Source organism: Vicugna pacos, chromosome 7, assembly GCF_048564905.1.
Source record: "Vicugna pacos chromosome 7, VicPac4, whole genome shotgun sequence".
Classification (NCBI taxonomy): Eukaryota; Metazoa; Chordata; class Mammalia; order Artiodactyla; family Camelidae; genus Vicugna; species Vicugna pacos.
Genome location: NC_132993.1, coordinates 47188339 through 47211215, shown reverse-complemented (window position 1 = coordinate 47211215; position 22877 = coordinate 47188339). Strand labels below are relative to the sequence as shown.

At 43.9% G+C, this 22877-nt stretch overlaps 2 protein-coding genes across 9 annotated transcripts in view; one reads left to right on the top strand and one right to left on the bottom strand.

Moving 5' to 3' along the window:
* The window catches only part of DNAH11 (dynein axonemal heavy chain 11), a 275861-nt gene extending 258402 nt beyond the window's left edge, over nt 1-17459 (top strand). Inside the window, exons 76-82 of the mRNA XM_072964862.1 lie at nt 2508-2627; nt 8496-8738; nt 9957-10139; nt 10218-10333; nt 15511-15623; nt 16115-16255; nt 17205-17459. Coding sequence (XP_072820963.1) covers nt 2508-2627; nt 8496-8738; nt 9957-10139; nt 10218-10333; nt 15511-15623; nt 16115-16255; nt 17205-17452 — 1164 coding nt within the window. The 3' untranslated portion in view covers nt 17453-17459. The remainder of the gene's footprint in view (nt 1-2507; nt 2628-8495; nt 8739-9956; nt 10140-10217; nt 10334-15510; nt 15624-16114; nt 16256-17204) is intronic.
* CDCA7L (cell division cycle associated 7 like) overlaps nt 17111-22877 on the bottom strand; it is a 162643-nt gene continuing 156876 nt past the window's right edge. For all 8 annotated transcript variants that reach the window (XM_072964874.1, XM_072964875.1, XM_072964879.1 and 5 more), the window contains 4 exons: nt 22191-22316; nt 20313-20462; nt 19145-19281; nt 17111-18595 (listed from right to left, as the gene is read on the bottom strand). In XM_072964874.1, coding sequence (XP_072820975.1) covers nt 18565-18595; nt 19145-19281; nt 20313-20462; nt 22191-22316 — 444 coding nt within the window. In that variant the 3' untranslated portion in view covers nt 17111-18564. The remainder of the gene's footprint in view (nt 18596-19144; nt 19282-20312; nt 20463-22190; nt 22317-22877) is intronic.

Here is a 22877-nt window from a genome sequence, read left to right as displayed (position 1 = left end):
AGGTCAGACCAGTTCTACATCAGCAGCTTAGTGCAAAAAAAAAAAAAAAATGTCCTTCATTATGTTAACGAAAACAGTGGTTTACACGTGCATATATGCCAGATTCATTAGGCAGGTAATGAAGCATTTGCACAAATGTAATTACATACAGCAATTCTGACAGTTCATAACACTGCATTAATAATCACTACAATTAGTTCTGATGATGGAAGCAATTTACAGCGCGTCACATGTATAAATAATGGTGCATTTCCTGCATATGTCATTATTATGTATTAAGGATGCCACCTTGTTGTGACTTTCTCAGCAATGTTCCCCTTGATTCGAAGTTAAAGGTAGATGAATGATTTTATTTCGTGGATGAAATGGGTTCTACAGATGGGAGTGGGAGTGCTCCATCAAGAACATTTGTGTAAACTCTTAGGAACTCAGTGATTAGATTTCAGAAAGTACAAACCATTTGTTAGGATTTTCTGGCTCAGTCCTCAGAAAGGGAACTTTTTTCCATTGAAGTGAAATCTGTTAAAATTGAGATATATTTGTCAGAGCCAACCAGGTGTTGTGCTTTGGGCCACACTTTCTTGAAAGGGTCTATAAAACAATTCATCCATGTTTCTATGTATAAATGGTTATTTTTTTCTTCTTTTGGTAACCATTGTTACGGGTTTTGTTATCAGAGTTTTATCAAGCTCTGACGATGATTTGACTGAGATTAGAATAACATAATATGAATGTGTTCTCCTAATGAACATATTTTGAGTAAGTTGTATCCAAAATAAATGGCTTTCATGTGCTGCTCACCGTTCCAGATCTAGGATTTTTGAAATTTATGAAATTCACTTTGAGCATGTTTTGAGCGTTCTAATACATAATATTTTGTGTTGCTCTTAGCACATTCTGTTTAAAGTGTTGCAGGTAAAACTGATTATTAGGTCTGGGTAGTTCTGGATAGCAAATGAAATAGACCACAGTACTTTTACTCAGGTCCTTCGTTACTGTCCCAGGGAGCTGAGCCCAGGAATAGTGTCCTATTTCAGCCGGATTGTGTACACAGTTGAGGTTGGTATGGAGGGGTCACAAGAGAAGAGTTGACTCTGTTCAGTCCCACTCACATCCCGAGGCTTGGCCACACCAGTTGGCCAGTTGAGTCGTGCTATGTCCTGCTGCTTCTCCCATGGGTGTTCCAGGATCAGCACAGCTTTAGGTTTTAAACATGCTCTCTTGTCTCTCAGATGTCTTAACCCAAGTTGTTAACCACACACCACGAAACAAGTTACTAGGATTTGGGAATTAAGCTGACATGGACATATACTGTGGTGGTACAAGGTACCCCTTTCAAGAAGGTATATGTAAAAAACACAGAGCAAGATTTAGGGGCAGAGAATCAGTTATTGAGAAGACTAGATCGCTGGCTGATTAAAACCTCTAGGGAGCTATATATCAGCATAGTAGGCATTAATTAAAGGTAAGCAGAGAAATAAGATCAGGAGGTCTCCATTTCCCACCCGTCTCTGCTCTGTAGAAGGTAGTCCCTAGGGCGGCTGAGAGAGCTCGGCGCAGGGTAGCCACGTTTACTTTTCATTCACATCACAGTGGCTTAAAAGAAAGACATAGTTGAGGCTCATTTATTCAAATTTAAATAAACTTGGAGCAAGCACATTGGAGTGGTTGAAGCAATTTGACTTGTTCTGTCACATCATGAAACAAATGAAGGCTGTAATTAAGTTTTTAACTGGAACTGCTGGGAGGCAATATACTGCCCCCAAGGGTAAGGTTTCTGTCTAGAAGGGCTCCATCACAAACTGGCATGTTTTGCAAACCCAGAGAAAGCTAAAGGGTAGCGAAGAGGGGCTTCAAACCCTGCAAAGCCAAATAAAGGGGAGCTACCATGATTCCATGAATAAAACTTGGTCCAGTCATTCATTACAGCCCTTAGAGCCATCATGTCACGGTCGTGGCATCAACTGAGCCCTCAAGTCCATCCATGGCGAACGGATCGGTTTGACCGGACCTTTGGAGGTGATGGGATTCTAAATACACCCCACATTCAAATTGTATGGGTCTTCCTTTTTTTTTTTTTAACCCTGAGTCAGAGCATAAAACCTGATATAAATCACATCATAAATATATGTTATCACTCAAAGGTCCTGTGAAACAACACGGTCTTGCAATTTTTAGGTAAGGTTTTGAAGGTGTAAACTTTAATGCATAACATGTTCTAGGAATAACTCAGTTTGCTTTAAACCCTGCATTAAAAGCTCAGTGTTAATGAATTTTCACCAAATGCATTAGAACACATTGAAAAGAATTCTCTCATGAAACTCAATGCAGAAGCCCAGACAGTTTCAGGGAACCTCTTTTAAATGCTCCTGTTGGCGGGGGGGGGGGGGTTGGGGTTGGGGAAGAATTGTGTAGGAGGGGCTTGCAGGGAGGCACTTGCCGCTGGTTGAACGTGCTGAGGCAGATGCCCTGGACCTGGAAGTGAATGCTGGTGTGATTTCCCCCAGGTCCCGTGGGAAGCCCTCCATTATCTCTTTGGTGAGATCATGTATGGGGGCCACATCACAGATGACTGGGACCGCAAACTGTGCCGGGCGTACTTAGAAGAATTCATGAATCCCTCTTTGGTAAGTTGTTTTTTAAATCATTTCCCAGAGGAGCAAAAACACAGGATTTTTTAAATCAATTTCACTCTGTAAATCTTGAATGTTATGGAGGATTCTTGGCCTTTTGTGAGTATATTCTGGCCCAGATTCAAAGGAGTTTGGGTATTTGTTAGAAATGCAGTGTCTCAGGCCCTACATCAGACCCACAGAATCAGAATCTGTATTTTAACCAGACCCCCCGCCCCATCCGACCCAGCTGACTTCTGGGCTTGTTAGAGTGAGTTCACAGGAAGTACTGCCACATGCCCGGACTCACTGGATCTTTGGGGTAACCCTGTGAGGTATGCAGAACTGACATTGTCACCCCATTTTGTAGACAAAAAGACTGAGGCACGGTGATTTGCCCCACGTCACTCAGTTATCACGGGCAGGAGCTCCAGCCAGAAGATAGGTGTATTGATTTCAGTGCAGGGGCTCTGAAACAAGTGAAATCTGTAGTTTTTTCCACTGTCACAGAAGCCATGGAATATTCTAAACTGTGATCACCAACCCCTAACTAAGTGTGTGCTCCAGAAAATGTACTGACATGAGAATGCAGTTCTTCCTTCTGTGAGAAAGGGGTGGAGCCCCCTATACGGGAGTTTAAAGACACCAGATACCCTTTCCCCATTTCTCATCCTACCAGCCCTTTGTGTAGACCAGACACCCACGTGATTTGTGACTGGGGTTGGGTTTTCTGGAAAAAGTGCTCAGTCCTTGTTTTCCACACCAAAGCAGCTGAAAGTGGTGGCATACTTTTCTCATGTCTCTCTCTTAAGGTCTCCAGTTTCATGGCCATTGCCTGATTATTTCTTGGAAACCCTCTACCATACCATCTCTGCTCCCACTTGGACCAGACACTCAGTGTGTTTAGAACAGTGCCATGTATTTTTAAAAATAGTTTGGGCAACTGCCTGTTTATAACTTCTTGACAACTTCATCTCATAAAAGAGTTACATAGTTTCAGTCACCTTCCTCGAGTCCATTTTGAGAAGCAGTATAATATATGTATTGAAAAATGTGGTGTATTGTAGTCTCATATAGAACATTGGGGACATTAATTTCTGATACTTTTAAATAATGTTAAACGATTTGGAGATGATGCAGGAAAAAAAATACTTTCCTGCCATATGATTATTATTTATTTCTTTTGATTATGAGTCTCCTGGTCTTTCCTTAGTTCTAATGAGCAGGGTTTCACAGGTCAGAAAGGCACTTTCAATTTAACACAATTGGAAGTCACTCCTCAGAAGAGGTCTGGGAGCAGGTTACCATGGAGACGGGAAAGATGAACAGTGTCCAGTGCGCCACCTTTACAAAGGCTGATTTCCTCGAAAGATGGTGGAGGTCAAGGGGCAGAGCCAGAAGGTCACTCTGCTGTTGCCTCTCTGTCTCTGCCTTGGAGAAAAGGAGCGAATTACTGTTACCAAACAAAGCAGTCCATTAACCTTCACAAGCCTGAACTCTCATTCACATAATTGTAAAATAAACATAGATGATGCAACCCCAGGGGCATCACTGGTGTGTGCGTTAGCCCTTTAGAAATCAGGTACCCGCCCCCTTCCATGCAGAGGAACCTGGTGAGGTGTTCGGGATGGAGATGCTCATTTGCAGTCCTGCATCCTCACCAGACAGCGCTCCCTTTTCAACTCACAGAGGTTAGAGCACTGACTGACTGGGTGGCAGAGGCTGCAAAACCCCAGTTATTATGTTCTCATGCAGATGTTTTCTGCTCCTGCAGCTTATGTTACTAGGAACTTAATCTAATACGTCAGCATCTGCAGGATGTCTTTTTGCCAGTTCTTACGTCGGTTAAGCGATCTGGCAGTTAGTTTCTTTGGTTGCACTGGCACGTGATCAAAAAGCAACGCATTACTTGTGTGGGATTTCAGGTTCTGCTGGTCAGAATGCTTTCAGTGACTTTGTCCTATTAAGAGGCTGGGTGAGTTTCTTGTTGGATAAATGAGGGGGCACTTAGGGTGCTGAACAAGTAATACAGTAAATTACTTTTGGAAAATAGGGTATCGGGTCGCCTGAAAGTTGTCATGTTAAAACTATTTTGGTGATACAGACAGTGAACAAGTTGGGCTTTGAAATGAAACAAGACAAGACAAAAAACTCAGGTTGAAATTGAGTTCTTCCTTGTGTTTGCTGTGCAGTTTTAGATACATCACTGGACCTAAGTCTCTGCTTCATCATCTATAGAACAAGAATGGCCCAACTTGTGGGTTCATTGTCCAGTTTAAACATTGGTATAATATTAGAACAAAATGCTTAATAAATGGGAGATATTTTTATTATTACGAAGTATAAGCTTTCATAGTATGTATTTTATTCTTGACTGCACTGTAATCTGTGGTTTAACAGTGGAAACCGTTCATTAACTACCTTCTCTGTGTCAGGGGTCTGTCCTGTGCAGTGTATTATTCTCACTGCCGTCCTGCAAAGGAGGTATTATTATCCCAGGTCATCACAAAAGAAACCTAGATTTAGAGAGGTCAGACAGTTGTGTAAGTAGCTAAACCACGATTTGAACTCACAGGCAGAGCCCAAATTCTCTGCAGCACACTGGCTGGGTGCTGATCAGTTGGTAGTAACTGGGCACAGGTCACTGAAACATGGACCCCCGTCTCTACCGTGCATGGTGGTGGCACCAGGAATAACACTGGACCGCCCAGGAGAACCAGTTCTGGTTCTGTTGTTACCTTGCTGTCCAGCTTTGTGCTGGACCTTGCCATGCCGCAGTTTATTCACTGGTAAGATGAAGGTGTTGCCTAGAAAGTCACTAAGGTATCCTTTAGCTCTAACAACACCATGATAACGTGATTCACCCTTGAGTAATTTCTGAAAATCCCTCACAGCACTTTGGGGTCATGGCATGTTTTAATCAAAAAAGCCAAGGGCATATGCACTTGTTTAGACTCATAGTGAACTGGGAGCTTCTTATCATAACCAAGTGACTACTTGGAGAGGCAGTGGAGGAGGCGAGTCTTTTATTAAGTAACAGGAGGGAGAATGTAAAAAGGCCAACAATCCGATGGAGTCAACGGAATGGCAGGACTCGCGTTCCCAATTTCTAATGATTGTGCCCGACAATGTGCCTGGCTCTGATGTCTGCAAAGATGACTTAAATTCTTGATGATTTTTTCATGATGTGGAGGTTCATAAGCATGATTCCATTGGTTCTTTCCTTAAAAATATCATTATTGAGACAGAATTCACATCCTGTAAAATTTACCAACTTCAGTTGGACAATCCAAAGGTCTTCAGCATATTCACAGTTGTGCAACCATCACCACAATCTATTTTAGATCATCTTCCATCGCCTCCGAAAGAAACCTGGTACTCATTAGCAGTCACTCACCGTCTTTCCCCCTCAGCATCCCCCATTCCACTAATCTACTTTCTGTCTTTATAGATTTGCCTGTTTTGGATATTTTATGTAAATGGAATCAGATGATATCTCGCCTTTTGTGTCTGACTTCACTTACCATGTTTTCAAGGTCCATCCAAGTTATAGCCTGTATCAGCACTTCATTCTTTTTAAGGGTCAAATAATATCCCATTGTATGGATTCATTCCATTTTGTTTCTCTCTCCATCAGTTGATGGATATTGGGGTTGTCTCCACTTTTGGCTATTATGAATAATGGTGCTATGAATATTCATGTATGTGTTTGCACAGACATTTCAACTTTTAGGGGGTCTATACATAGAAATGAAGTTATTAGATCATGTGGTAACTCTCATGTTTAATGTTTTCTTAAGTGTCTGCACCATTTTATATTCTCACCGGCAACGTACGAGGGCTCCGTTCTCTCCGCCTCCTCCCCAGCACTCCTCTTGTCCATGTTTGATTACAGCCATCCTGGTGTGTGTGAAGTGCTATCACACTGTACTTCTGTTTTGCATTTCTCTGGAGACTAATGATGCAGAGCATCTTTTCCTGTGCTTAAAGGCCGTTTGTGTGTCTTCCTTGGAGACGTGTCTGTGTAGAACCATGAATGATTCTTTGAGGTATAACAACAACCTTCTCAAACAGCCCTCCCCTGAAAGCCAGACAGGACTCCGCTGTGCGGAGAGTTAGGCCCCGTCAGCAGGAAGCAGCTTTTCATAAAAGCCCTTGAGTGAGATGGGAGGAGGCCTGGATTCAGAGTCAGGATTCCAGGAGCTCCTTGGGTATGTTGACCTCTTCACAGTTTTCTTTAAGGAGAACACGTCTCTGTGTGAACCAAGCCTTGCTTATCAAGTGTCACTTGTTTGACATCATAGGAATTTGACAGGATATTCTCAGGTTTTGTTTTTCCTTCCAGAAAGTCAGAGCATACTTGAAATAATCATGTCTGCTCATAGGGCACAGGAAAGACCAAACTAACCTCTGTAAAAGTCTGCGATGTGCCTAGCTATTTGCATACCTTGTCACTAAATTCCCACAGCCACCATCATTAGATTGTTATTACAAGCCTCATTTTAATGAGACTGAAACTCAGATAAACTGTTATTTTTTAAGGCCACCAAATCATTCAGGGATGGGAACTGAACCAGATCTTTCTGGCTATAAACCTAAGCCTTTCCCTTTGACTTTGCAATGGTTTCCTTTGCTTCGCTCACTGCCAGCATACAGAAGGCACTCTTTGCATATTTGTAAACAGAGTGCCTCACTGTCTTTCCAGAAAGCCTGGACCAAATACACTCCCACCAGCATTATGTGAATATGCACTCAAATGCCCGTTCCCTGTGGCATTTTGAAAGTTCCAACTGGTTCCACTTTTTGGCTACTTTCTTTGCTTGAAACTGTTTAACTTTTTGGCTGTATTGAAAATTAATTTAACTGTGGCTCTTAAAATTTCTTTGAGCACTAACAGGGAAGACCAAGTCCTTGTTTGTAGAGGACAATGTGCAGCTTGGATATATTTAGTCTAACTTTCGGTTTTAGTATACATATTTTGTGCCCATATTTTTACTCTGGCTACTATATTTATCTAATCATGGTGAGTTTAAATCTCCTTCACAGTTTTGTTGTGATCACGCTGAGTCAGGTGAAATTTAAATTTTGATTATTTTGATTATATTAATATGAAATGATAGAAAATGTGAATAAATGAGTAAAACAAAGCAAGCTAATGGATACCAGTGGTGAGACAGTCTGCGTTGCCTATTCTCATATTTACTGGGTCAAGGGCTCTGTTTCTGGCCGTATGAAGGACTGGGTAATTTGATAATCCTGGTATAAAATAAAAATAGAAGTGATGCGCCAAATATTTAAAACGCCTTTTGGAATTGGTGGAGAACAGCTGGGCAACATCCGTAAGGACACAGACTCTCTAGGCAATCTGGGATTGCAGGTTTCAGAAGGAACAAATTGCCATTACTCCAAGATGACATGATTGTATAGAAAATCGCACGCATTTTGTCCCCATTAGACTGTGAGTTCCTTAAGAACAAGTTTATATGAATCACTTCCAAGACTTATTGGAGAATACTAGGTGATCACTACCTATTATTGAATGAGTGAATCAATGTTTACTTTGCCTCCAGGTGATCATGAGGGGACCAGATGGCATAACAGGAAGAACTGTAGAGATAAACCCCATTTTCAGAAAATGATTTTAAAAGTCTTGGCATAAAACAGCTACACTAGGTGGCAGTTTTAAAAAATAGCTTCCCCTGCACACTTAAGAACAGTTAGACAGAATTTACAGCCCGAGAGGCTGGGAAAATTAAAACAGAGGTGTAATAGTCCCCTGGGAACTAAAGAACAACCAGGAAAAAAATCTGAGATTATACTGAGGAAGTGAAGATTGATGTCCACTTAGATCTGGAATAACTGACTTTTCCTTTGTGGTGGAAGATCGAAGATGAACTGATGCTGGCACCAGGATTTGCAGCCCCGCCGAACCTGGATTACTCAGGCTACCACCAGTACATAGAAGAGATGCTTCCTCCAGAAAGCCCAGCACTGTACGGCCTCCACCCCAGTGCTGAAACAGACTTCCTGACAGTGACGTCCAATGCTCTCTTCAGAACTTTGCTGGAGATGCAGCCCAGGGATGCACTCAGCAGTGAGGAGCTGGGGCAATCCATAGAAGACAAGGTAAAGGGTCTTTCTTTTCTACTGAAGTATATTGCGCCTGCAGTGGCATGCCCTAATCTTGAGTGCACAACTCAGTGAATTTTACCACATATAACCACCATCCACATCAAAATACAGAACATTTCCAGCACCCCTGAAGGGTACTCATGCCCCTTACTGATCAAGACTCTCCACCCCAGGCCAAAGATAACTACTCTCTCTACTTCTGCCATTGTAGATTAGCTTTCCCTGTATTTGAACTTCAAATACATGCAGTCGTACAGTATGTCCTAATTTATGTTTGACTCTTTTTGCTCCACGTTACATTTGTGGGATTCATTCATGTGATTGCATGGACCACTGGTTCATTTTTGTGTAGTTAGTTTATTATATGAAGATAAAATTCTTTTTGTATTCTTTCTGTGGGGGATGGATGTTGGGGTTGTTCCTAGCTTTTCACTGTTCTATCCCAGCCATGAATATTCTTGTCTTCTGTCAGCAAAGGTAACTCCCAAAGGTATCTGCTCATAGTACTCATTCCTCTACACCCCGAAGTGGAATTGCGAGGTCAGAGTTCAGTGTTCAGCTCTAGTAGATGCTCCCCAACAGTTTGTCCAAAGTGGCTGTACCTCCCCCCAGCAGTGTGTGAGTCCCACTTGCTCTTGCTCCTTACGTCTTGTTAGGGGTAATGATACTTCATTGTAGTTTTAACTCTGTATTCCTCAGTAAAAGAAGAATATTGAGCACTTTTTCATATGCTCATGGCCATGTGGATATACTTTCATGTGAAGTACCTGTTCCAGTTGCTCGCCCAATTTCTAATTGACTTGTCAGTCTTTTTATTACTGATTTGGAAGAACTCTTTATTCTAGATGTGTGTCCTTTGCTAGATACATGTATTGCAGGTATCTTCTCCAGATATGTGGCTTGCCTTTCACTCAGTGTGTTTTTGGCTGTAATTTTGTTAGAGTGTCTCTTTCCACATTTTCTTGAGACATTGGCATTATTCTTCTTTTGAAGGTATTTATTACTATAGAATGATGGGGATGAGAAGGGGGCATCAAGTACTTTTTCTTTTACTTTTATATTAAAATCTTGTTTCTCATTAATTTAAAATGCATTATTAGCAAGCATCTTTGGGAGTTGTATGCTTATATTCTTGGACTTAAAGAAAAAGGATTATACAGTCACTGTGACCAAGAATGAAATAAAGAGCTAAATCTTTGTTAATGATTTAAGGTTAAGAATGTCTTGGATGACATTTTGGAGAAACTTCCCGAAGAGTTCAACATGGCAGAGATAATGCAAAAAAATCCAAATAGAGGCCCCTATGTTCTTGTTTGCTTCCAAGAATGTGAGAGGATGAATATTCTCCTGCGGGAAATCCGTGTGTCACTTCAACAATTAGACCTTGGACTGAAGGTAAGTTTAGGGGTGGGACTGGAGCAGCCTTCCCAACACTGAAAGAGGTTCACCATGTGGCCTTCTTCTCCACGCAAGGGGGAGCTGACGTTATCTCCCGACCTGGAAGCGCAGCAGTCTGCGTTGGGTTGTGATGCAGTACCAGACACTTGGAGCAAACTGGCTTATCCATCTACTTACGGCCTGGCCCAGTGGTAAGCCGCCCCTGCCTGCTCCTGCTGGCCGTTGTGTGCTTTGGTTGCTGGTTTAGTGTTCTAAATTGTGCCTCATAAAAACTATGAAAACGGTGCTTTGTGATCATATTCCGGCAGAACTGTGCAAACTACCACCAGTTTCCTTTAAGTTTCCTTGGTGTGTTGCTTCGAAGACAAAACTCAATTTAAAGTCGGGGTCAGAAAAAGATTCAAATTCTCCTTCCCACTTACTAGCTCTCTGAACTTGGACAAAATGCCTGAACTCTCTGTTTCAGTTTATCATCTGGAAAATGTAGATAATGAAATTCCCTCATTGAGCTGCTATGATTTAAATGGCCGTGGAAGGCACCTTGAGTTAACCCTCGTGCCATCTTATGCCCTTATTTTCAAAGCCAGTGACAACTAATGCTATTTCATGGCAAATTTTTAAAATGGTATACTGTAGATCAGACTGCCTTCAGCGTGTGGCATGATCACAGAGATGTGCCGCAAAGCCGGGGACGGAAGGGCTGCTGTTGCCTCCAACCACAGTCGGCCTTGGTAGTCAATACAGAAAGTTTCCCAAGGCTCTCTTTATTCTTGGCTTTTCTGTGTGGAGATTCTTTATCCTCACTTTCTTGACATTTTCTTCCATGTACCAGAATGCAACTCTGATCCTTAAACTAGAAGGTCCCATTAGAATTCCAAATGACTGTACGCTGGAGCTGCCTCTCGGGCACCCAGGTGTTTGCCGTGTGGGACACGCAAACACACCACAAACGGCGGCAAGTCACTGCAGCAGGGAAGTGAGCAAAGCCTCTCACTAGGTTTCGATTAATGCTATGAATATCTAAAATCAGATTTTGTATTTCCAATAAAAAATAAAGGGTTTATATTTACTGTTAAGCTTTATAATAATGGTAACTTTAAATTTGTTCCACCATCTTATTTTTTGCTTCCTAATTTCTGTATCTTTCCTAGCTTCTTTTCCAACCTTTTCTGCCTTCTGGCAGTTTAGTAGTTTTCTTTATCCCATGTTTATCCGTGTACAGTTCCTACTATTTTAATGGGGACTCTTTACATTGTAGCAAAAATACTTTGGATTTTTTGAACCCCAAGTAAATAAGGTTAGCACTTTTGCCTTTAGACGTTTCACCTCCATTTGTTCTGGAATTGTAGTTCAACTTTTTTTTTTTCACTTTCATATTTTTTTTCATTAAAGGTTATTACAAGATATTGAACATAGTTCCCTGTACTATACAGCAGAAACTTTTAAAGTCTATTTTTATATATAGTGGCTAACATTTGTAAATCTCAAACTCCCATATTTATCCCTTCCCACCCTCTTTCCCCAGTAACCATAAGACTGTTTACTATGTCTGCAAGTCTGTTTCTGTTATCATATGGTATTTTTCTTTCTGGCTTCACTTAGAATGACAATCTCTAGGTCCATCCATGTTCCTGCAAATGGCATTATTTTATTCTTTTTATGGCTGAGTAGTATTCCATGGTATAAATACACCACAGCTTCTTTATCCAGTCATCTACTGATGGACATTTAGGTTGCTTCCATGTCTTGGCTACTGTATACAGTGCTGCTATGAACACTGGGCTGCATGTATCTTTTCAAATTAGAGTTCTCTCCAGATATATACTGAGAAGTGGGATTTGCTGGATCATATGGTAAGTCTATTTTTAGTTTTTTGAGGAATCTCCATACTGTTTTCCATAATGGCTGCACCAAACTACATTCTCACCAGCTATTTTAAAACACCAGGTATTTTTGTTTTGCAACTGAGACAGATTTCAAGTTTCTCTCAAGTCAATCCACATATTAATACTTTTGTGTAAGTGATTTATAGATAAGTAATTTGTGTACATGACAAATATAAGTAAAACCATTTAAGCTTTTGTCTTAAGTCTATCATTTTGAGGCAAAAAGACCTTTCAGGAGTTGTTTTGGCTGTTGAAAGATTGTCTCTTTGGAATCTTTTTAGGATGCTTTGTCAAGCTCATTTGCAAAGATGGCCTGTGGTGAACTTGACATACGTTTGAGAAGATGTAGTTATAAAACTGTAGTAGTATGGAATATAGATCATTCAGAAAAAGTGTTAGAAAGTATATAGCATTATGATGTATTTCACTTGTCTCCGGTAGAGAGTTGTCACAGTTGAGTTACTGTGCACTTTCAAAAAAAAAATTTTTTTTCCCCACCACAAAGAGCAAATTTAGAGACCATGTCATCAGTCACAGGTAAGGTAAGAACTGCCACAGTGGATTACAGCCATCAAAGGTATGCATCCTGAGAGACTGTGTTTTCAAAACTTACCTATTTCAGTTATATCGTTCTTTTCATCCTCATCTTTTACTCTTTTGGCATAGAATCCTGTTTATTTTTATTTCTAAAATAAAAGAGCCCCTTTGTAGTTGGTATAAATTACGTACGTAGTGGTCACGTAGCCAGCACTGCAGAATGCAAAGAGGGACAGGAACTGGGTTTTTCTCTGAGCTGCTGCATCAGGTTTGACCCCAGGCATGTTTCCTCTGGAACCTTCAGCTGCAGAAGGCAGAAGTTCCATTCGCTGTGGCTGAAGTAACTGTGACCAGCAGCAGCAGCGTGACTGCTCGGGCATCACACCCTGGGCTCCCTTGTCCCGAGTCCCCTTTGCATTTCGCTAGAGGGTAAGATACACAGCAGGCCTTTCTGTGCACGTGGCGGGGAGTAGACGGGGTTGTGTCTGGATTCTCTCTATTTTCCTCTCCCTCTCAATGAGCAGTTTCCCTGCAGGCCGACTTCTAGATACAATGAGAAGATTTTCCTGCAGAACACCGGTGTTCTAACTCGCTTGTCCTCGGGCGTCCATCATGGCTGATGAGGCTGTTCATAAATATTCCTGTCACCCCTTCATAACTAACTCCTCCTCCCCGGGACGTTTGTAGGATCTTTCTTCTTACCCCTGATACCGCAGAATTTTCCTGCTAAACGTAGTTAGGTGTGGGCTTCTACTTCTGCGAGTACAGCCTACTTGGCGCTGTGGGCTGTTGTAATGGGCGCCCGCCGTTGCTCCCACTCTGAAAACTCTTAGCTCTTCTTTCTCCAGGTACTGCCTTTGCCGTTATATTCATCTGCCTGCACGCTGATACTCTCGGATTTTCAACCTGCATGTGTCTATTCTGGTTGATTTAGTCAGTTCTGAGTCATCTTCATTACATCTTCAGTTGTCTCCTCTTCCTCCCCTGAATTTTAAAATGTCACTGTCCAAAATCTATTTTTAGCTCCAGGTTGCTTATTTTGATGGGTGACCTACTCTCATAATTTTGCTTTTGCCTATTGTTTTTTTTTTTCCCCTCAGGAGTTTAAACCTGTGTGTTAAGACTTTATTTCAGATTCCTCTTACTGTTTGGGGGTTCGGTACCTGTTGATTGATGGGATTTACTGGTGGTTTTTCACGCCATGTAATCGCTTGTCTTTGTACTCACAGGACTGTTGGAATGGTTATTTACAAATTGTAGCCCATTCGCTGCTGGAGGGCTTTGTAGGCCTTGTTCTGTTCTCTGATAAATGCTGCTGTGGTGGTGTCTGAGGCAGACACAACTTTTTTCTTCATGTTATGTCTTGGATGTCCAGAGCATTCTTTGTCTTCACAGTCTATATTAAGATATATTGTACTACAGATTAATGTGTCACTTTTTCTTGAAACACATCCCTGACTACACAGGTTCAAATGTGTAACTTAGGAAAACTCAAATTTTCTAGACTTGTGTTAGTAGGACATGTTCCGTTTCATTTCAGCGTTCATCTTACTTTCTCTCCAACTCTTGAACTCTTTACTTCCACTTTGTTTGCTTTTCTTACTATTCCACCTTATGCTGCTTAACTTTTTGCTTTCATTTCTATAATTGTTTTCTATTTGAGACCTTCCAGCTTAATTCCCTTACTTTTTCCTACCTGATCACTCTAAACCATAATCTTGTTTATACAACAACTCACTCTTTAGAAAAACTTGTTGCAAACTGGCTGCAGTGTTTGTCCTCTTGTGACAAGTTTATGAGATAGTCTTTTCTATTGTTGCTTTTGCTGTTCTTTGCCTTTCTTCTTCTGTGTGATCTATCTTTAAGTATGCTTTCCCTAATCCAGCTATTTGAAAGAACATGGCTCTGGGCCTTGCCCCATATTGAATTCTAAGCTGGCAGGAATTTTCCTTGCAGTGACTAAGGTTTGAATGTGAACGTTTAGAGCCTTTCCTCCTTCCCAGTCCAATCTCAAGCAGACATTTCCTGCAAGTGGTGGTTTGTCAGGCTGACTCCTCATTCAGCCCTGTTTGCTCTGCAACTCCGAACGAACCAAACTGGGTCCCTGCAGGGCCAGTGCGAGCCCCTCCCTGTGGGCCCCACCCTGGCTCTGACGCTGGGCTAGCCTCCCTGTGCTCACTCTTAAACCCCTGCGCCATCCCCCGCTGCTTTTAGCAGCCCTTAAACCTACATTTCACGGTTTCACGTATCTTCTGATTTTATGAAAGAAGTTCATTTTGCCTTAGCCTCTGTGAGCTGGCGTCCTTCTGGGTAAATTTTAGATGCTTCCTACCCTGCATAATTGTGCCAACAAGGTTAGAGAACCTGCGTAATAGCAAGCAGTCTCTCAGACCACGGGCATACAATGGCTAGGTCTCTGCTTCCCCTGAGAACCTTTCCTTTCCGGCTGTCAGGTCATTAGTGCACGTGGAGGCTGCTGTCACATGTCCTACTGCCTCTGCCTTTCCCGGTAACTCTGGTCTGATGACAGTCATCTCAGCCTCCCCTCCCCATCCCCAGACACACACGGGTGCCCCTTCCTGTGTGTTCCCGCACATAGCTCCGTGTGGGCACTTGTCAGCTCGGCTCACACACAGATCATCTGTGTAGAGTTACCGCCTATCGCTGGGAGGAGCTAAATAAAACAACGTTTGCATAAACGGAGGCAAATTTTCCACATCTCTCAATGTTTCCTGTCCCCAGTGGTAATAGCTGTTGGATACAAAATCTCAACAGGAAGTAATCTAGCCCTTTAAAGAGACTCTGTTCTGCAAATCATCAGGTAACGATTTTACTGGTTATCGGTTGTAGACCTCTCTACCACGCCTTCCTTGGAAGCGAATCTTACTGGAAAACTTCTTTAATACTAAAAGCAAGTTTGTTTTTTCCTACCTTCTGTTCACCAGGCTTAATGACCTCCTCTTGCGATGCCGAGAACTCGATACCTGGACACAAGATCTTGCCCTTCCAGCTGTGGTATGGCTTTCGGGCTTCTTCAATCCTCAGTCCTTCTTAACTGGTAAGGGCTGGGGCCGGCAGCCCCTGACGCTGACAGAACCATGCCCCTAGCAGACATGAACCTAGCTCTACCTTTGTGGGACACCCCCTTAGCCCCCCCTGCACCCGGCTGACCAGTCCTTGTGCAGTAGCCACGACAGAAAAGGGGCAGGAGTGATGGTGCAACTCCAGGGAAAATAAATGCCAGCAGGAGGAGCAGCGTGAGGGAAGGGGGCTGAGGGCTCTCACAGGGCTCCTCTCTGACAGTGCAAGTGCAAACAAATGCCTAATGGGTGTGGCTGTTCCAGGAGAACTTCATTCACAGAAGCAGGGAGGTTGTCCTGCAGGCCTTTCCCACCCTTGCTCTAGGGCAGCCACATGCAAATACCCAAGAACCAGAAACACCCTACTGGACCAGAGCTCACCTCAGGGAGATGCTCCCCTACTGGTGGCTCCTGGGAACCTTACCTGTGATTTCATCCTACTCAATTCCTGTCCCTCCTCCTCCCAAAGCAATCATGCAGACCATGGCTCGGAAAAACGAGTGGCCACTGGATAAAATTTGCTTGACTGTTGATGTTACCAAAAAAACAAAGGAGGACTACGGGCACCCCCCCAGGGAAGGTGCATACCTCCACGGGCTCTTCATGGAAGGTAAGACACCCCCAGGAGCGCACGTAGGGTTATTATGTTTAGGACCTCACTCACACCAGTGGTCATTTACCTCGTTTCCTACTGCCAGACAATGTAAGTGCGAGGCTAGGATGTGTGTCCAACGTGAGCCAAATTTCCAGGCATTTAGGGTGATGGCTATCATTAAAGACCAACACCAAATTAATTTTGCTTTTTAATCAATGGAAAATATTTTCATTTTTTAAATCTGTCAGTAACTTCACTCTTGTAGTAAAAGACTTCTCTAAGCCTTGAAGATGCCAATGCATATTGTCAATAGCTAGTGGGGCAAGGTGGGTAGGGTATGCAATAGTCTCCAAATTTATTCAGCCATGCATTTCTCTTGTAGAACCTTTGCTCTTATCTCTTACCCTAAAGGGCACCTTGAGAAATGCTGTCAAGTCTCTGCCAAGGTGCTCCTTTTCCCTTTGAGGTGTGTGCCCCAAGTTCAGATGTTTAAAGGCAGGCTAGGTGATGTAAGAGAGTGACCTGAACTTGGCTTAAGAAAGGGTGCATACAGTGGGGAGGGAACGCAGCGACTTGGAGATGACTTACACGGTCCATAAGCATTCCAATTCATTTCTTTTTTTCAAAGGGAGCCCCAACCAATTTGATCCATTGTGTCTGTCTGGATTCATAAAGAAAGAATCTGCTTTCATGAAATTTTACACCTTCTGAATTCAAATTATTTTGTTTACTGTTCATAGGAAAGTTTAGGCGTTAGCATGGGAGCCACAGTTTGTGCCACAGGGTGCGCAGGGCAGGGCGGCAGGTCTCTAAACCTCCCTCACGTCTCAGGTGTGGGCCAGGATCAGTAAGGAAGCCACTGACAAGCAGTCATGTGACAAAACCAGAAGAACTTTATTGCCTACAACAGCGAGAGGCTCGGCACCACCATGCTACAGTTGCCACCCTTGTGTTTCTGCTGTAGGTGCCCGATGGGACCCCCAGTCAGGAACCATTGCTGACGCCCGCCTCAAGGAGATAAGGTCAGCGATGCCAGTCATCTTTGCAAAAGCCATACCCGTGGACAGACAGGAAACCAAACACACCTACGAGTGTCCTGTGTACAAAACCAAGACAAGGGGCCCTGACTACGTCTGGACCTTCAGGTTGAAGAGCAAAGAGAAGACAGCCCGATGGATGCTTGCAGGTGTGGCTCTGCTGCTAGAGTCATAAAACCCTGGTGCCGGGATGCCCATTCCTCCAGCCTCCGCCGGAACACAGTGAGGATCTGTCATTGTCACCGCTGCTACGCGTGGTCACTTATTCTACCAAGAGGCATACGATATATTCTGGCTTAGGTAACTTTTAAGTAAGTTAAATGTGTGTTAATTTTTTTTAAACACCACCCTTGAAAAGTAGAGGAGGGGGGACAAAAAGCAAATGTAGAAAAAATACAGGAAAACTCCAGAATCTGTTCACTTTCAACTTTCCCCAGTACCTCCCCCATCCTGCAACACAAAAAAAGTATAGTATTTCTCACATTTTTATCAAAGTTCCATTGAACATACATTCAACCTCAAAAACATGGTTGGAAGTCTCCCGGTCCGTATGTTTTAGTTCTTTCAGATATTAAACAAAATCTTTTTAAATTAAAAATTAACCCTTATATTCTTTTAAAATATAGAAGCAACTGACCTCAGGCAGCAGGTGAATCCTCAATGAAGAGGCAGCTGCTCCTGCCGGCCAGCAGCCCTCCAAGGCCTCCAGTGTCGGTCATGTGACGGTTCACTTTTGTTCAGGTTTTAATAGAAATAAAACTCTACTTCTGTGATCAATTGCACTTTGTAATTTAGGGGAACATTCTTCAATGTAGATTTCCAAGGACCCAGAGCAGGTTAAACTATGTGGTTTGAACCATGGTTGCTGGTGGTAAGGTGTAAAAAAGGGGCCAGAACCCTGCAAACACTGGGCCCGAGTTACTGTTTGGGCGGTGAAAGCTCAAGGCCACGCTGATAGTTAAACTGTGTCGAAGGCAAGAGCCGCTTGTACAGTGTTTTTTCCCTGGAACTTACCTGCAATTTTAACTCCGTGTTAAACTGCTTTTTAATCATCTGCAGATGCTTAACAATTCAGTATACAAACAGGCCTGCAACTACATGGATAGAGATTCCTCTGCTGTCTTCCTGAGAAATCTTTTTAAGTGTATAAACAAATCTTTAAAAAAAATAGAATTTACATCTACAAAGAATTTTGGTATAAAAACAACAGTAAGAAATCTTAGGCACAAACGGTACGGCATGTCTTGTTGGAGTACTCCACGGTGAGTTGGCTGATTTTTCTCTCTCTTAATTGTCTTTTATCAGCTGCTTCTGTAAACTGAGAAAAAGAATGGGAAGTGTTAGTGTGACAAGCAGTTTAGTGGGATGGAAGTAAAATCCCGGCAGCATCCATGGCTAAGGAGGCTCAGCAACCCACTAGGGCACCAAACCAGTCCTCCTGACGCAGTCAGTCCCCACTCCTCATGCTTCCACAGTAGCAGAGGCTGCCGGAGACCAGCGCCAAGGGGGCTCGCCTCACTCCCCTGTCCTGAAACTGCTGTCTCCTCGTCCCCAGGGCACATCGCCCGAACTGCCCCTCTCTGCCTAGCAGGGAGAGGCTGCCTCTGGCCTTTGCAGCTTTCCCTCAACCTGCCTTGTACATTTTAGTACTGTTTGACAAAATGAGGGGAAAATTCTAGCAAAGGAGGGAATTCCCTAACAGGGAAAGTACCAGTCCTGAGCCTTTCCAGTACAAACAGATGTAGAATGGCTGGCAGAGGCAGTTTATAACAATCAGCCCGAAAGGAGGCAACTCCTTACCTGCCCCAAGGACCTCCCCTGCTAGACCCAAGGATGACGACTTCCGTTTTTGATGGGTGAGACGTACCTCTCCAGATACTCCTTCACGTTATTATAACCGTAAAACTTGGCCAGATGAATGAGGATCCCTGTGGCACAGCGGCCATCACGCTTCCGACAGTAACTACAGTTGCAGATCCCTCGGCAGGGAGGACACATCCAATCCTAGGAGAGCAGGGGCAGCAGAAATGCCCTGTCACCGAGAGGCTCCAGGAGGACAAGGTTCTGGTCAAGCCTGGCTCACTTGGCCTCCCCTCCTATCTTTAATCAGGTGGGATTCGTTAGCTAATCCTTCAACCTATAACATGTATCTCTTCCCTCTTGCATGTTTCAAAAAGGCCCAGAAAAGTTGATCACCCAGTATCATTCATGCAGAAACAGTAAAACATACTGCTTTTAAATAGGAGCAGGTGTATAATTAGTAGATACCTGTTTACGAATTTTGGAGAATTTCAGGTATCAGACCAAGAGCAGGACCCCTTACGACTTCACGGGTCACCTACCCACGAAGTTGACCCTGCTCTTAGGAGTATAGGGTTTCTCAAATCATTTAACCTAAGTAGTTTACGTTCATCTGCTAACTGGGGACAGGAGATTTACTCCTAGGGACTGCTGCGGTAGAGAGCTCACAGGGCCGTGGTTAAGAGAACAGACTCCGGCGCCAGACAGCCCAGGTTCAAGGGCGTATAAACTAACTCCCACTCTGTATTATCTTATTTTACAGAGGGAACCAGTGTGTAGGGAAGTGACATACCTACTTTATAAGGCTAAATGAATTAACAAGAACTGAAGTAAACTAAATTGCATTCACAGACGTGAAACCTTGAAGCAGTGTGGGGCACACAAAAGGCACCCTTCACCTCGACATACCCGGGCCTGGCCCAGGAAAACACATTACACTGCTGGAGGAAAGGCACACAGGTTCACCTGCACAACCAGAACCGTAAGAAAGCTCGGCTCTGACCCTGGAAAACCAAACAAAACATACTCTCCTCTGTCCTATCTGTTGTTCAGCTTGCTCTCTTTCCAGAAGGAAACCCTGTTTTTCATTTCTCTCTGAGACTGAGTCTTAAGAGGCAGAGAGAAGGTGGAGAGGGGTCTACAGAAACCAGAGCTGTGTGGCTACAGGTCCCCTGATCGTCAGCCTGCTTCCCTGCGCCAGGACAGTCTGTGACCTGCACGGGCCCCGCTCCTACCGGGTCCAGCAGCGCCGCTCTCACGTCCTCCCCGTAGCGGTTCCGCAGACACGGCCCGCAGAACTGGCCCCGCACCCCACCACAGCTCTGGTTCCGACACACCGTCTTGGTGTCGATGGTCTTCTGCCGACACTGGTGGCACGTGTTACCCTGGGGGAGAGAAGGGGAACATGGGACTTACAGGCAGAGGCCCAGAGACCACACAGACATTCCTGAGTACAACAAAGCACCACTTCTCCCCTAGAATCAGCGCTGTTTCCCTGGTACAACCCTGGCACCCTGTGGTAGCCCGTAAGCACCTTTACTTGTGGGCCAGAGCAGCCTGCTGGGGCAGCTGAGACAGCAGGAGGCTGAGAGGACAGGAAATGATCAGGTGTTAACAAACCGTGAGAGGCCAGATCCCACGGTGGGTGACTGAGCAGTGACGCTCCTCGGGTCTCCAACTCGGGCCCCAGAAATCTGGTTACTTTCACCATCAAATCCCCTGGTTTTAAAAAGTGGGCAATTAAACTGAAAACTTTTAACTACTACAGACAGTGTCCCATCATCTAAAAAGGATGCCAAACAAGACAAAGCCATCCTCTAAACCTCCATTTAGAAGAAATTTTAACCCATTTCCTAACAATCGAAGCTAGTCTAGCAAACTTGTTTCTATATAAACCAAAAAAGCACATTATTTTTTTCAATGTTCAAAAAATTGAGCATTTAGAAGATAGTAATTAAAAATGTGCCCTCCCTCCCCATAGATAAGATGTGCCTTGCAGAGAGCCCTCTCCCTGGTCTGGTAAGCCGCCGCCACCTGCGCCTCCTCCCCCGCCCTACTCACCTCTTTCTCCTCCTCCAGATACAAAGACAGACAGACAGATAGATAGATATACAGACAGAGACACTAGACTCTTCTTCCTCAAGACAGAAAGACAGAGACACCAGCCTCCTGCATGAGAGAGAGAGATACAGGCAGACTGACAAACTAGCCTCTTCCTCCTACTCCATTACATACATACATAGACACACAGACACACTACCCTCCTCCTCCATTAGACAGAAAGACATTAGCCTCTTCCTCCTCCTCTTCGTTAGATATATAGATATACAGACAGGCAGAAACACTAGCCGCCGCCGCCGCCTCCATTAGATACACAGACTGACAGATAAATACAGAAAGACACACTAGCCTCCTCTTCATTAGATAGATGGACATACATATAGACAGACACACTCCTCCTCCTCCATCAGAAAGACAGACACACCAGCCACCTCATTAGATAGATACATACATACACACGCGAGCGCACACACACACATTACCCTTCTCCTCGTCCATTAGACACACAGATACATACAGGGAGACACACTAGCTGCCTCCTCCTCATCCTCCATTAGATAGACAGACACACAGACAAACAGACACACACACTAGCCTCCTTGTCCTCCTCCATTACATATAGACAGACACTAGCCTTCTCCTCCACCTTCATTAGAGAGAGAGACAGAGGCAGATACGAGCCACCAAAGTCTCTGCCTCCCCCTCCTCAGCCGGATGGGGGGCAGGAGCAGAGAGAACTGGCTTACCTATCTAGCAAGTGCAAGTTTACTGCCAGAGTCATCAGCTGGCTCGAAAGTGCCCTGGAAGATGTCTTGTTCCTCTTTGATTTGTAAGAAGGCAGCTCACTACCGTGTTAGATGCTTTCATCTAACATGTGTTAACGAATACTGATAATGTACCTACAGCTGTGTCCCAGTTCAGAGCCCACCCGGGGGAGACGGCACAAGGTACAAGCCAAGGTAATTTAGAACAACTCCGCATTTCATATACCAGTGCTGTGGACTGTTAGCATGAGTCACAATTGTGCAAATTATTCATCAGAAATACTTTACCAGAACTTTATCATAGATTTTATCTCGAACAGTTATGGCCACATTCTCTAAGTCCTCTTCAGTGATATCCTCCACTGGCCGAAAAGAAGATACACGGTGACGTCTTCGATGCCCCTGGCATTTCCCCTGCAAAATGAGCCACAGCACTACTTGGCATTCATAGTTTCAGTGGTTTAAAAAATATATATATATGAAAGTGTTAAACTCCTCAGAGCTCTAGCACCATTAAAGTTAAGAACTACGTCTCTCTTCTAGTTCCCTGAAATCACTCACTTGCTTAGCCATTTTCTGAACTCGTGCCCTATTGCCAGGCTTCCTCTATGGCCACGTGACACAGGATGATACCTGGGTAGCTCAGGGCGACCTGACCGATTAGTGGTCACCTGCTATAATCTTCGAGGAAAGGGGACTGAACCACACTGAACGGCCAAGCCCACAAAGGGGAAGGGTCCAGAGTTTCTTGCTCTGGACTAAAAGCTCTCAAAACTCCCCTTCCTAAAACAGAAAGACTAGGAGTCACTGTATTTCCAAAACCACAAAACCCTTTGGAGCCATCGTCAGGCCTTTACTGCCTCCACTGGAGATCAAGCTGGGGTCTTAACCACTGAACTGCTCAGCTGCGAGAAGGGACCCTCTCCGGAGCCGACAGCTCAGACCTAGGGTTCTCCTCCGAGAGTCAGCCCAGGA